The sequence below is a fragment of the Eretmochelys imbricata genome, chromosome 18, assembly GCF_965152235.1.
Source record: "Eretmochelys imbricata isolate rEreImb1 chromosome 18, rEreImb1.hap1, whole genome shotgun sequence".
Classification (NCBI taxonomy): Eukaryota; Metazoa; Chordata; order Testudines; family Cheloniidae; genus Eretmochelys; species Eretmochelys imbricata.
This window is the reverse complement of record NC_135589.1, coordinates 14,640,806-14,655,068: the sequence shown is the minus strand read 5'-3', so window position 1 is coordinate 14,655,068 and position 14,263 is coordinate 14,640,806. Positions and strand designations below refer to the sequence as shown.

At 52.8% G+C, this 14,263-nt stretch overlaps 1 protein-coding gene across 1 annotated transcript in view; it reads right to left on the bottom strand.

Moving 5' to 3' along the window:
- Positions 1-14,263, bottom strand: part of SAMD11 (sterile alpha motif domain containing 11) — a 179,550-nt gene that overhangs the window by 26,902 nt on the left and 138,385 nt on the right. The window contains exons 9-10 of the mRNA XM_077837198.1: positions 13,627-13,741; positions 4,711-4,843 (exon numbers count right to left, since the gene is read on the bottom strand). Coding sequence (XP_077693324.1) covers positions 4,711-4,843; positions 13,627-13,741 — 248 coding nt within the window. The remainder of the gene's footprint in view (positions 1-4,710; positions 4,844-13,626; positions 13,742-14,263) is intronic.

The window sequence follows — 14,263 nt, the reverse complement described above, 5'->3', positions numbered from 1 at the left end:
CCTAGCACTCTGTGTAGGAAACTGGGAAGCCAAATGTCTCTCCAACAAAAACAAGCAAGCCCCCAAGAAACTCAGTGGGTACAAAACAGAGCCAAAAACAATCCCTCATCTCTAGAGAGGGTGGTTTCCATCCCATTTCACATGGGGCATAGCATCATGAAGGTGGGGGCGGGTGTATAAGCTAGAGAGTTTGGAATCTAGAGCCAAACTTTTCCAAGTCCTTTAGTAACATTCAACTAACCAATCTTCACAATAAGAGACCCCATCTTCACAAACAAACCTCTGAGATCTGGGCAGCCTTTACTTCTGGGTCTGAATCTAGATCTGTAATTAACAGCTATGAATCTCTAGAATGAGCTGAACCAAAGCCCTGAAACCAAACACCCAGGAGCTTGGAAAAGTCTGGATCTAGATTCCAAACTCTCTAGCCTGGACAAAAACCAAGCCCCACCCATCTTCCTGAGCATTCATCAGCTCATAGTAATCGTTTCGCAACCCTCTTCACTCCTGACAATTACAAATATATACCTTTCCCAACTGGATGCAAAGGTCTCAATATTGGTCCTCTGCAAAAAACGTGGTGCCACCTTGATAAATAAACCTGGGTTGCTGGGTTTTTCCCCCTTGCCATAACTAATAGATGAATTTTTGAGTGGCTAATTCTTCTCGCCAGCAAAGCCACTATATTTGTGAACTGACCTGATCCCCACAAAGCTCCCAACAGGAAGCTGAAATGGAATTTTAACACCACGCCAAGCAGCTCACATCCCCTCGCATCATGCATTATTACCTCTGCACCCAGGAAAAGAGACACCATCAATCCACCTGCACTTTTCTCTGTGTGAGCCAGCTCCTTCCACCACCTTTTCCTCCACCTCCTCCTCCACTGCCTACCTGAGCCAGCTGCCTTTTAGACTTTCCATACCCTTCCTGCTAAAGGAGCACAAAGGCTACTTTGATTTATCTTATTGACAGAGACCACAGCAGAAAAATACAAAACCTGAGGCCAAGACCAACAGCGAGGGCGAGAGGAGGAGAGATTAACCCTCCGAGTGCTTTGTCTCTGCAATTTGTGGCCTTGTCTTCTACAGGCATTCCTAATGCCCTCCACGATGCAATGATAAAGCAACACAAAACACAGCCGTTAGGAGTGTGGGCAGCGTGATGCAGGATGGCCCCAAGCAACACTCAAGTGGTTAAGGATCTCTGAGGACAAATAACGATCATGGGAACCAATGTGAAGCAGACTTGACAAGCCCTGACCACAGGGCATAGCTGAAGCTGCCTGCCTCCCAGCAGGACCCCTGCAATTATCCGATTATCACACCTGAGAACTTTGCCAAAGGAACAGGTAGAACACACATAGACACAGCCTTCTTGCACCCTCTTCACAGGACCAGAAGGCTGCATACAATCAATCTGTCGGGTCAGCTGTGCTTTGCACACAAGCAAAGGGGCATAGAAAACCTGCCCAGGTCCAGCTAGGCTCACGGTGTAAACTTTTAATACAAAACGTCCCAAAGCTCCTCGGGTAGCTACCCGCCCCAGACACTTGGGGGCAGCCTCTGCAAACAGATCCAGCATAAAGGACTGCCCTGATTTACTCACTAGGCAATTCTACTGAAGTAAACGAGGCTTCTGAGTGTATAGGCCAGGGAAGGATATAGCCCCTCAGTTTTATACCCGTCAATTCAGACAAGTGGTGGTCTCAGTATCTACAGTGCAAACATGCCGATAACGAGTGGGTTGCAGGTGGGCCCAGAAATTCTTACTCCATGCAATAAGACTCTCAGCTACTTGCACCTTTCACCTGAGGACCTTCAAGACCTTCAGACAGTAACTAAACATACTCTGTGTTACAAGTGAGCATTGGCATCATCTTACAGATGGGGAAACCGAGGCACAAAAAGGGTAAGTGACTTGGCAAAGTTCACAGAAAAGGTTAGTGTCAGAGCCAGGAATAGAACCCGGGAGTCCTCACTCCCAGTCTCCAATATAATCATTAGTCCACACTCCTTTCCATAGCTGGGAGTAGAACCCAGGAAGGAGTCTTGACTCCTGGTCCCCTGATCTATCTACTAGACCTCTCTCCCTCCATGATTGCCAAAAAGCACACAGATTCCCTAACTTGCAATCCCGCTGGATTACACTTTCTCCACACAAGATTTAACACACTCTGGCTTGGGCTTCATTATCTTCTCTCCACCTGCCTGGCAGTCCCAGGTACATCCTGGACTTGATACCTATTAACATGCATTTTTAGGTTGCCCTTCCAATGTGCGCACACACACCCACCCTTCCATAAGCGCTTCCTCAGCCAGTTTTCCGGCTGGCCTGGCAGCCTTCCAGGCCACACGTAGTCAGAGAAGTTTTCCTACCAACTGGCTGCAATGAAACGCGCCTATCGCTGCATTCCTGACAGGTCTGTCTACAGCACACATCGACTGTATTGGATTGTACTGAATGGGTTAGCCAAAGTGCAGCTGGTAGGACAAAGGTTTATCAGGACCGCTCAGTCCCTGCACGCAGCGAGCCACCGGGCAAAGGATTCCCCCAGGGATATGAGCTGAAAGAACCAGTTTCCCCACACACGCACTCTTATTATTATTTGCAGTTTCCTTCCCACTCACCCGCAACAAGAAATCAAGAAAGACCATTAGCAAAGCCTAGAGTGAAGCCCTCCACAGACTTTCCAGGCCCCCCAGAGGGTGTCAGCCCCTGTGGCAGCCAGTCCAATCTCCTGCCTCTTCATATCTCCTCTATCCATGCGAGAAACAAAGACGCCTTTAATTTAATTTCGCTCTGAACTCCTTCATTGTGGAGGGAACATCTTATAACACAGAGTGAGATAAATGATCTGGGTAAACCAAGTTTCCAGCAGCACTGTCTGAGCAAAGAAGCCTCACATCCAAGTCTTGTCCTTCAAAAAAAAAAAAATTCCCTCTCGCTCAGCGTCTGTCCCAGGGTGTCAGTTCCCTTTTGTTATTATCTGGGGCAGCTATAAAATTCTAATTTAAACAGTTTAGCATGTTCTATGCCAAAAGGACAGGTTACACGATACCGTCAACTCCTGGATTCCAAGGCAGGATTTAGACAGAATGTTACCAACAGCCTGAGACTCACAAACCAGGATCTGAAATGCACATGTACACACATGCATATCAGCCCCATTCCCACACGCCAAACGAGAGCACGTAATGAGCTAGCACATCCATGCCTAGAAACGTGCAAACACCAGCATGCAAGCTCATACACCCGCACATACACTGACCCCCTTGCACATGTATGAAACATGCAAGCACAAAGTCACACGTGCACATATCCCCCCTTTCCACACGCTTACTTCCCAAAGACACACACCCATCAACGCAACCACACGACACACATCATGCACGCACTCACACGGACTCGCAACCTGGCACATACATGCCTAATCAATCTACAAGTCCCTTTGTTTTCGGTTTTACTGATTTTTGCCAAAAAAAAAAAAAAAATCCTGAGTTTTACAAAAGCTATTAAATAATAATAATATTATTATTCAATTTTTAACAAACTTCCCTGGAACTTACATGTACAGAATTTCAAGTATATGAATATGCTGATTATGTTAAAAAAAATATCCAACACATCACACTAGGTAGATGTGTTTCTGTTCATAATAAATTAGTCTAAGTATAAACATGAGACTGTCTGTTAAAGTATGGCTACGTAGTGGAAGTTACACACACCCAGGCATGTGAGGATGTGTACATCAGTATCTGAGTCCTAAAAAGAGAAGTGCCAGAATTCCCCAGACCTGGCTCCCTCCATAGGGATGGCGGCTTGGTAACCCAGTTGCCATCTCTCCTTCTGGAGCAGGCCTGGAAGTGGAAGAGGTGGAGGACGCAGTGTGAGGCGTCGCCCACTTTCGCTATTTGTTCCTTTTTTTCCTGTCCTCCCATCCCCCATATTTACCCAGAAAAGTTCACTTTCTGCAACAGCTTCCACCCCTCTTTTACATTTTTTTTTTTTTTGCAATAAACATCCATAAATTCCCAGGAAACTTTAAGCAAAATTAAAACTGAAAACCAAGGGCCTCATCAAGCCAATCCCCAGACGGGCTGCAGGGCCCAGACATCATCCAGTACCCACCACCCGTCCCCAGGCCAACCCCCCATGGCCAGCCGGGCCGCGGGCCAGCCACCGGTCAGCCACCCCTTCCAGTGCCCACCCCAGCTCCCCAAGCCAATTTCCCCATGGCCAGACGGGCCGCGGGGCCAGCCACCCCTTCCAGCCCCCACCCCAGCCCCCCAGGGCCAGACGGGCTGCGGGGCCAGCCACCCCTTCCAGCCCCCACCCCAGCCCCCCAGGGCCAGACGGGCCGCGGGGCCAGCCACCCCTTCCAGCGCCCACCCCAGCCCCCCAGGGCCAGACGGGCCGCGGGGCCAGCCACCCCTTCCAGTGCCCACCCCAGCCCCCCAGGGCCAGATGGGCCGCGGGGCCAGCCACCCCTTCCAGTGCCCACCCCAAGCCAACCCCCCCTGGCCAGACGGGCCCCGGGGCCAGCCAGCCACCCTTTCCAGCGCCCCCCCCAGGGCCAGCCACCTGCCCCCCTCCCCTGCCAGCGTCTCCAGGTGGCTCGGCAAGCCCCGCCCCGGGGGTGGAGCAAAGCGAAGGGGGCGGGGCGGTGCCGTAGGCCCCGCCCCCCGGCCGCGCCGCCGGTACCTCTCCGGGAAGTGCGTGTCGCGGTGCTGGGGCAGCCCCTGTTTCCGGCGCTGGCTGGACGAGTTGCTGGCCGCGGGGAGATGCGCCTCCATGGCCGCGGGGTTCCGCGCCGCCGCCTCTTGCCGCGCTCGGAGCAGATCTGCGGAGGATGCAGGAGGGGGGGGGGGACAAGCCCGCATGAGCCTGCGGCCGCTCAGCCCCAAACCCGCCCCACCGCCGGCCGTCACCCCCCGCCCCCCGGGCCCGCGCCGGCGCCAGCGCCGGCCCCGGCCGAGCCTCCCCGGCGAGCGCGGCGCGTCTCCGGCTGCCCGCTCCCCGGCGCGGACTCGCCCCCGCTCCAGGGCGGGCGGCCGGGCAGGTGCGGCGGGGAGGAGGAGGAGGAAGCCCGGGCCCGGGGCGGCCGGCGGCGGCGGGGGGAGAAGGAGGAAGCCCGGGCCCGGGGCGGCCGGCGGCGGCGGCGGGGGGAGGAGCCGCGTCGGGGTCTTTGCGGCGCGCCCGGGCCCGGGCTTTCCTCACCCGGAGCGAGCTGGCGGCAGCGCCCGCGGGCGCGGGAGGAAATGGTGTCACGGGCCGGGGGCGTTGAGGGACGGAGCCTTCCTGCCCGGCCCGGCCCGGCCCGGGGCGGGGGGGGACGGACACGTCCTGAGCCCTCGCTCGCTCTCCGCGCTGCCGGCTCCCCGGCTCGCTGCGGCCGCCCCGCGCTGCCCCCCCTCGGCCGGCTGCAGGCCCCAGCCGGGCTCCTGGGCCTCTCCTCCAGCACCCCCCCGCGCCCCGCTCAGCTGCCCCAGCGCGGCCCCGCAGGGCAGGCAAAGCACAGGCAGCTGGGGCTGGTCCCTTCAGCTCCAGGCTGAGGGGGCAGGCGCTGGGCCGGTGCTGGGGGGCGGCGAGCCCTCCGCCGAGGGGGCTGGAGCCGCGAGGCATCAAGTGCCACCCCACTGGGGGCCCAATGCAAATACAGGCAGGGCCCAGGGTTTACGAGCATCCATGCCTGCCCTCTGCCAGGGGCGAGGGGGGTAAGGCCCAGAGTTCAGAGCCATAGCCAAGCTCCCCTGCTAGGTTCCACCCCACATGGCTACTTTAGCTGCCCCCGGGGACCTGCCAGGGCTGTTTAAAGCAGCACCGGGCAGCAGAGCCCCACCTGGGTGCAGCATGTCAAGACCTGGCTCCCGTTCCCTAACTCTAAGTGCGTGCCCCCAGGGCCCCTACACTCCACAGCTCCGTGGACACAGACTGTTGTAGTCCCATGAGAATTAGCCCATGGGATCCAGGGCCACAGCTTGGGGGAAGGGAACTGGTTGCAAGAGTCACTGAACTGGGGGAGGGAAATCTTCCTATGGCAAAGGTTAGGGACACTGGCCAGTTTGGCAAAGCCCATAGCGGCCCTAATAGGCCCAAACTGGTGGACTAATCAGAGCTACAGTTGACCCCGCTCCCCCCCCACAAGAACAGACATATTGGGTCAGACCAATTATCCATCTAGCCCAGTATCCCGTCTTCCAGTAATGGCCAGTGCCAGATGCTTTGGAGGGAATGAACACACGGCAATCTGAGTGATCCAGCCTCTGTCCTCCAGTCCTGGCCGTCAAAGGTTTAGGGACACCCAGAGCAGGAGGCTGCAAACTTGAATCCCTGAGCATCTTGGCTAATAGCCATTGATGGGTCACACACAGCTTCCCCCTCCCCCATAAAAGGCATGGCGCACACACAGAAGAGGACAGAGGACAGGTCAGGGTTGCAAAAGTTTTGCCTCCAGAGGCTCCACCCCACCCTCCCCATAGCCTCTTGCCCAGATCATGATGTTCTCCCCTGACCCCCACAGCACCTCTGTGAACAACAGAACCATGGAGTTAACAGTAAGTCAGGGGTCTGCTTTCCGCCCCGCCGCTGCAGCAGTGCTGACTGGCTAGAATTCATATCCCAGCCCATGCTGCCTGCATATCCCTGCTGTCCTGTTAAGTCTCGCACAACACCTACTCTCCCCCTCACCTACCTGGAGCCTCAAGAGTGCCCAGAGCTTGGGGGGGTGGGTGGGAGGGGAGGTTTGAAGGGAGGCGGCGGTTTGGCACTTGCAAACAGACTATGAAAAACATCTGCCTTGGTTGGGCTAGTGCGTGGGCCGCGCTCCCCGCTGGGAGGGCTTCTGCAGCTCAGCCTTGGGGCACACGCGGGGAATTCCATGGAAAGGTTTCAAGGGAGGTGGGGAATGAGTCAGGCAGTAAATCAGTCAATCGCTACAGCAGGGAGGGTAGAGCTGGCCGCCCCTGCAGCCTTTCTGGACAGCACAGGGCTGTGCACTAGGGGCTACTTAGTGGGAAGGGGGTTATGCTAAGCCCCATCTAAGCTCCTTGGGGTCATATCCAGTCACATCCCTCCTGCTTCACTCACCATTTGCAGCTGGAGATTCTCACTCATTTTTAAGGGGGGGGGCACCTCACTAAGGCAGAACAGGGGTCACTGCAACACCCCCCTCCCCACTGAGCTCCTGCTCCCAAGCTGAGCTCACTGAGCCTGAATCTTTCAACCCTAACTCAGAGAGCAGTCTCCTGCTTTAGGCCAAGTCGCTGAAGGCTTCTCCACACAGGAAACGAAACAGGAATAGCTAAGGGGGCTGCAGTTCACACCTCAAGTTACTTCAGTGCAAGGCAGCATGTGCGCACTGTTATTTCAGAATCTGAATGCCCTATTGCACAGAAACATAGCAAATGCTAGACGGGATCAGAGCCATAGTCGTAGGGCACAGTGATTCTGAAATAAGCATCTATATACAGACTTGCATCGAAATAACTAGCAGTGTGACTTACAACCGCTTTGGTTCCATTGACCATATAGACAAGCCCTGAGCTGCCCTGACTCAGTTTCCCCCACCTGTAAAATGGGGATATTAATTCCTCCTCGGCAAGATCATTACAGCACAGTAATTAACTGATGTTTGTACAGCATTCCAAGCTGGGCATTGCTGTGCAAGTGCCACCCTTTACTAATTATTCTATTTGATGCATTTATCCACCAGAGGGACCAGAGCAGCCCAGGACAACCAATGAAAACGCTAAGTGGATTAGTTACAGATGAGACAGCCACCTGCATTGTAAGAGACTCTTTCTGGAGTGCTACCCCACCACAGAGTTAACCATCAGGAGATTCCCCGCCTCCAGGCTGGGCTCCTTCCCCCATGCTGGGCTTGCCTCTCCTCATCTGCCTACACACAATTCCGGGGCACCCTACCTCTGCACGCTTGCACCAGCCCAGCAGTGAAACCTCTGCTACTGTCTGCATGACACACTGGAAAACACACAGACAGGAAACCCCCTCCTCACACCCACTATCTACTGCTCTGTGTCAGAGGAAGCCAAGAGAGAGCCAAATTGAATGTACTGGAATAAAGGAATAGGGTGTTTGTTGGAGTATGTATTATAATCATCATCCTTTGTACTTCTACAGCACCTTCCATGAAGCGCTCAAAGTGCTTTGCCTGCATTAACCCCTTAGCCATCACCAAACTGTCATAATTATTAATACTGTGCTTGTACTGCTGTGTGACAAGTCAATTCGCCTCTCCATGCCTCAGTTTCCCCATTTGTAAAAACAGGGATAATTCTTTCCTGCCTTTGCAAAGTGCTTTGAGATCCAGGGCTGAATCAGAGGTGCTTAAGATTATGCTATCCCCATTTTACTGATGGAAAAACTGAGACACAGGCTCACCCACGGTCACCAGGCATGTGTGTGCCAGAGTTGGGAATAGACCCTCACGTGTCTTTATTCTCAGCCCTGTGCATTAGCCAGAAGACTAGATAGTATATAGTCATATATGTGAAGAAAGATTTTTTTACAAATTTCAAATATGAAAACATACTTTCTACACATGCTTGTGTGTGCACACACTGCACGTGTATGGCTACACATACACACCCCTCCCACACAGGCTGAGAACCTTTCCAGAAATGCAACAGCTATTTAAATATCTGACACCCATGCAAGGAGGCTGGAAAATGGATGCAGCAAGGGCATGTCCTACAGCTTTCAAAAAGCTGCAGCCAGGCCAAGTGCCCTCCAGTCAAAGGTTCCCCAGCTCCAATCTCTGAACACTATCCAGCCTCCTACGTCTGCTTCCCCCTTTTGCTTCTTCTCCCTCTTCCCTTCTCCCACTCAAGATCATCTCGCGGAGTTGCCTCCACAGGGTTTGATTCAGGATGAGTCATTGACAAAGATCTAGCAACAGATTGTACAGTGCCGACAACAGTGGGGTCCTGGTCAGTGACTGGGGGTAGCAACACCAGCAGTGGCGACAGTGAGTAGATCTGAAATGAAGAGGGAGGTCCTGGAGCATCAAATCCAGGATAAAACCCGGCTGTGCATCATCACACTGCACTGCACCAGAGTTCCCCCTCATGCCTGCTTCAGGGCTGGGGAAGAGCCTGATAGACCACTCTCCCCACTGCCCCAGCAGCAAACACCCAGCCTCCCTCTGCATTTCTAGAGGTTGAAGTGGGGAACACATGGAAATGCAGCATCGTGGCTTAGGGGGTGGGTAAGGGGAGAGAAAGCCTTTCACCTCTAAATCACCATTTTATGCATAAGCAGCCTGCATGACACAAGTACTCTGGGTCTTGGTCCAGTTCCAACATCACAATTAAAATTTACCACCACCCCGCCCAGTACTCTTAACAAAAACGAATGATGAGGAACACAGGAATTTGCTGGACGGTCAGCCAAGCAATGGTTCATCTGCTCAGTATCCTGCTTCCAACCAGTGGCCACTATCAGCTACATCAGAAGAAGGTGCAAGAAACTCCCCTGGTGGGCAGTTATGGAACAACCTGCCCCAAGGGAAGTTTCTTGCTAACTCTGAGTAGTTTTTGGCTTACAGCTTGGAGCATGATGAGTTATATCCCTTCTATTTTCTTTTCTATCCTATGGCATGTCACCAGGCATGTTCCCTTTACCCACGCAAGTCTCCAATACACGTCAACTGACCATGTTGACTGAACTCCCTTAGTGGGGGGCTGGGGTCCTCCCCTTCAGGGCTGAGACCCATTGGTGGAAGAGCAGGTTGGGGTGGAAAAGCTTGCACAGCCACCACCTGAGCTGTGGATAAACAGGACTTCGGTCCCTAGAGCACCTCTTGCCGCATTCATGTACATGCAAACTCATTAAAAAAAGAAGAGAGGGAACAAACATTAAAATGATCTATATTTTTAAACTGTAAAGGCACGTACGGGAGAGTGAAACCACCAGCCCCATCAGATCACATAAAAAGCCTGCAGAATTCGCCGAGCCAGGGACCATGCGCCTCCGATGTTTATAAATTAATTATCTGAAAAACCCAGGTCACTCCTTATTGCCACAGTGCCTGTAATTTAGAAGTCTGGCATGCAGCCAATTCCAGAAGCTGCATTGATCCGGAATGACCGCAACAACTCCCCCGTATACCTTCCCGTCTCCTCCTCCCCTCCCGTCCCTCCCTCCCTCCCCCACCCCACCGCCTAGCCCCTCCTCCCGCACCCCAGAGGAGCTGCTATTTACAATCCTGCACTCTGACAGTTGGGAAATCGGGGTGATTGACACTGCAACGCTGGTGGATAAAGGTTCCAGGCACGGAGACGGCCTGAATTCAGAACACGGGATGCGTGTCGCTGGGAGGAAGGGAGCAGCCTACGCAGCGTGGGAGGGGGAATGGGAAAGAAAAGCAATTAAATTATTAACATTTTCTAAATAATTAACGTTACTGGTGCCTCCGTCTGAGCCTGCAGATAAACTGCGCTTTGTTCTGGCACTAATAATTTATAGCCCAACCTGTGGTGTGGAGCGAATCCAAAACACACTGAAGTTTTGTCTTGTCAACGTCACACAAGAAAGCCTGTCTGTGCAGCGTCCCCCTCTCCTCCTGCCCAGCCCGAAACCTCAGAACCGGCACCCCCCACGCTCCCAGAAAAGCTGAGGAGGCAGTTTAATCATAATTTTTAAAAATGTCAGGCTCCTGACTGCAACGAGCTGCTCTGGAGACAGAAGTGCTGTGGCATCAGCTACTCTGGTGCATGTGCTGTGCCTGGGGCAGGGGGCGGTTTCCGTGTCTGGTGCCCCATTTGTGCCCAAGTGAGTTGGGCCTTTGTGTTGGCCTGTTGTGAGTCTGTGTGAGGAGCCTGCGTACATGCATGTAGCTGTGTGTTGCAAATGAGTTTACGCCTCGTGCCAGCACACATGCATATGTTGCGTATGGATTTGTGAGTTGCGCCTGTGTGTGTGTGCGCTGTGTACCCATGTTGTGCCTGTGCTATGTCTGCTGTGTGTACTGTACCTATGTGCAGGGACGTGTTGTGTGTCCAACATGCACATGCTTACGCATGTGGCACCTTTGTGTAAGCATATGTTGTCTATTGTGCTTGTGTGAATACCCAACATGCACAACTTGTGTGTTGCACCTTTGTGTAAGCATATGTTGTCTATTGTGCTTGTGTGAATACCCAACATGCACAACTTGTGTGTTGCACCTTTGTGTAAGCATATGTTGTGCCCCTGTATTGTCCTTGTGTATACTGTACTTGTGCATGTCATGCCTATGTGCATTTGTGTATTGTGCCAGGGCACACTCACTGTACATGTTGCTTCTGTCTACCAACTCGTGTTGTGTTTGTGTGTCCTGTGCCTATGCACGGGCTGTGCATGCCCTAGGCTTGTGCGCATTGTGCCCCTGTGGAGAAGTGCTGCGTGTCTCTCCACAGCGCCTGTGTGCGTGTTGTGGGTATGCTGCGCTCACATGCATTGCGTGTCTGGGAAGGTGCGTGCTGTGCCTGTGATGCTGAACAAATCCTAACTCTACATGAAACAGGATCACCTTCCTGCCACCCAGAGAAACAAATCAAATCAAATGGAGAGTGGAAGGGGAAGGCAGCCTCTTTATTAACCTAACAAGCAGCCCTGGGGATTTACTCCAGATTGGAGATTCTCCTTCAAGTCTTCATCAGATACGTTGCTAATGCTTCTCTGCCTCTTCCCCCCCCAACCCCCTCTCGCTTTCTTTCTCTCTGGTTAATCCATGCCAGATACAGTTTGGCAGCCAAAGGCTTTGCGTGGAGAGAGGTGCAGAGGAAGAGAGCTGGACGTGGACTAAGGGAACTTGTGCTGTGTAATTTCTATCTCCCAGTGACACCTTCTCCTTCTGTGCTCAGATAGTTGTCAAATCTCTCTCGCCAACAATCCCTCCGGCTCCAAGGCAGCTCATTAATCCACCCCTCGCTCCCCCCGAGAGTCGCCCTGGGACACCCCCTCATTCACCTGCTCTTGCATCAGAAAAGGCAGAGGGCACATGCACAATTAACGGCTTTGTTTTGGCCATAGCCAGTCCTGTGCCAGCATGTCACACATGCACAAGAGAAGGGAAGGTGTACATACAGACTGACACCTGTACAACACGTGTGGGCTCTCTCACCATGACCCAATTTCCCACTGGCTGCTTTGTGAACAGACTAGCGCCCCTATGGGTGATGCTCACGATACCTCAAACACCGTGTGACTGGCTCTGAGTTGGGCTCCCCAATATGAGGGACAAATACTTTTATTTTTATTATTTAATTAAAGCACAAACCATAGGACTAGAGAACAAACTCCCCCGAAGAAGCCGCTATATCTGCAGGATAATGGAGCAGAAGCAGCAAGACACGAACAACTGTTCAGAACTGGGAGTTGTTTTTAAGGCCTGGGTTGTTTCTTATTTTGCACTGATGTGGCTGCACTAGAGCAAATCCCTTGTGGAGACAAGTTGCACCAGTGTAAAGACGGACTGGCACCCACGCAGCTTATCCGACTTTAAGTCTATGCCAGCACAAAATACCTCCTACACTGGTGCAGCACCATCCTCCCGCGGGTTTGCTCCATCCATGCAAAAACACCCCACTGTAGCCAAAGCCCAGGCTACTCCAAATTAAACAAGAGTGGGGAGGAAGAATCTTGGCTTCCCCCAACACCCAACCCAGGGTTAGACAGCCCAACTGTCCTGCCTTGTTGCTGGTGCTTTGTGGCTGTAAGGAAAGCAGTGCCTGGAAGCTGCCTACAATATCCTTGTGGCGAAGCTCTGATGAGACTCTCACAACATGAGTATGCTGGGCCCAGAAGAGGTTTCTCCCTTTCAGCTCCCAGGTTTACCAAGCCTCTGCCCACAGCAGATCTGGTTTCAGCTGGTGAGGGACAAATTCATCTCCAGAGCAATGAAGTTAAACACCAGGGATGAATCTGTCTGTCTATCCCCAGACACACATTTCCCACTGGCTTATGCATTCTCCTGCTGAACAGTTTTCATTGCTTTTCTCATTCCTAAAAACACGGTGAATTTAATCCTCGTAAGATGGCAGGTCATAAACACCAGCTACAGCCAGACACACTGCAGGCAGGTGCTACGGGAATTTCCCACGCACAGCACTGCCAATGCCCTTCAACTACATCCTGCAATGCTTCATGCTACTCCAGTGCTGGATCCTCTCACAGAACTGCCGCTGCACGTCAGTGACCACGCCCCCTCATTTGTCCCAGCCCTCAGCCTCTGCTCAGCCAAGCCTGCCAACCATTCTGGATGATGCCAAAGGCCGGGGTGGGCTTGTGAAGAGATGAGACTAGGCAGAGACCCACTAAATTCACTCCACTTGTGACCAAGTCAGACTTGCACCAAGGATTCTGAATATTTGGGTTGACCGTCTCCAAGACAAAGAGAAAGGAGGAAGGGGAGAGGACCCCGCGCTACTGATATGCCCATAGACCTGCTGCAATCACAAGCTAATTGTCTAAGCTTCTCAGAAGCAAAGCTCACAGCAGAGCCACTCCATTCTCACCGCGAGGTGTTGTTACAGCTGCTAGATAAAGTATCAGAGATCACAGGGAACTTAATTCAACGCGTTACAAATCCAGCCCATTCCTCCCCCCGAAAGCTCGTACCACCGTGGCTGGGGACTGCCATGCTGTTGGCCAACTGGTAGAGACGCTGCTGCTCCTCGAAGGTGCTGTGTTCGTTCAGAGCCGACATCATCCGCCTGTAGTGTTCCTCCGGGGTCATCTGAGTCACCGCGTCTTCGAGCACGGGCGTGTGGGAATTGTCTGAAGAGCAGAAGGTTTTAAAAGAGAGAGAGAGAGAGAAGACATCACATCAGTGCAGGAGGACCAGAGGACTAGGCAGAAAACGAAAGTCAAGTGATATCCTCCCTCAATACCACAAAACACATGCCTATGAACCTGACACACAAAACCTCCAATTTAACCCTGCCCCCCCCCGACACAAATGCATAGGCACCCAACGCCCCCAAACACATGCACACCCCCCCAACACACAAAATCTACAGACTCAACACCCCCAACCACGTATATATGCTCCCAACACCCCTTCCAAACACACACACGCAACACAAAAAACTTCAAACTCAGCACATGCACCCACACACAGACACACACACTCTTACACACTTGGTGGATGCCAAGAGTGTTACATTACAATCCAACAAAATTACAGGCAAACTCACTTTACCTAAGGGGGTAAAGGAGGACCGTTGCTGCCACAAACACACGATGAAAGACGTACTGG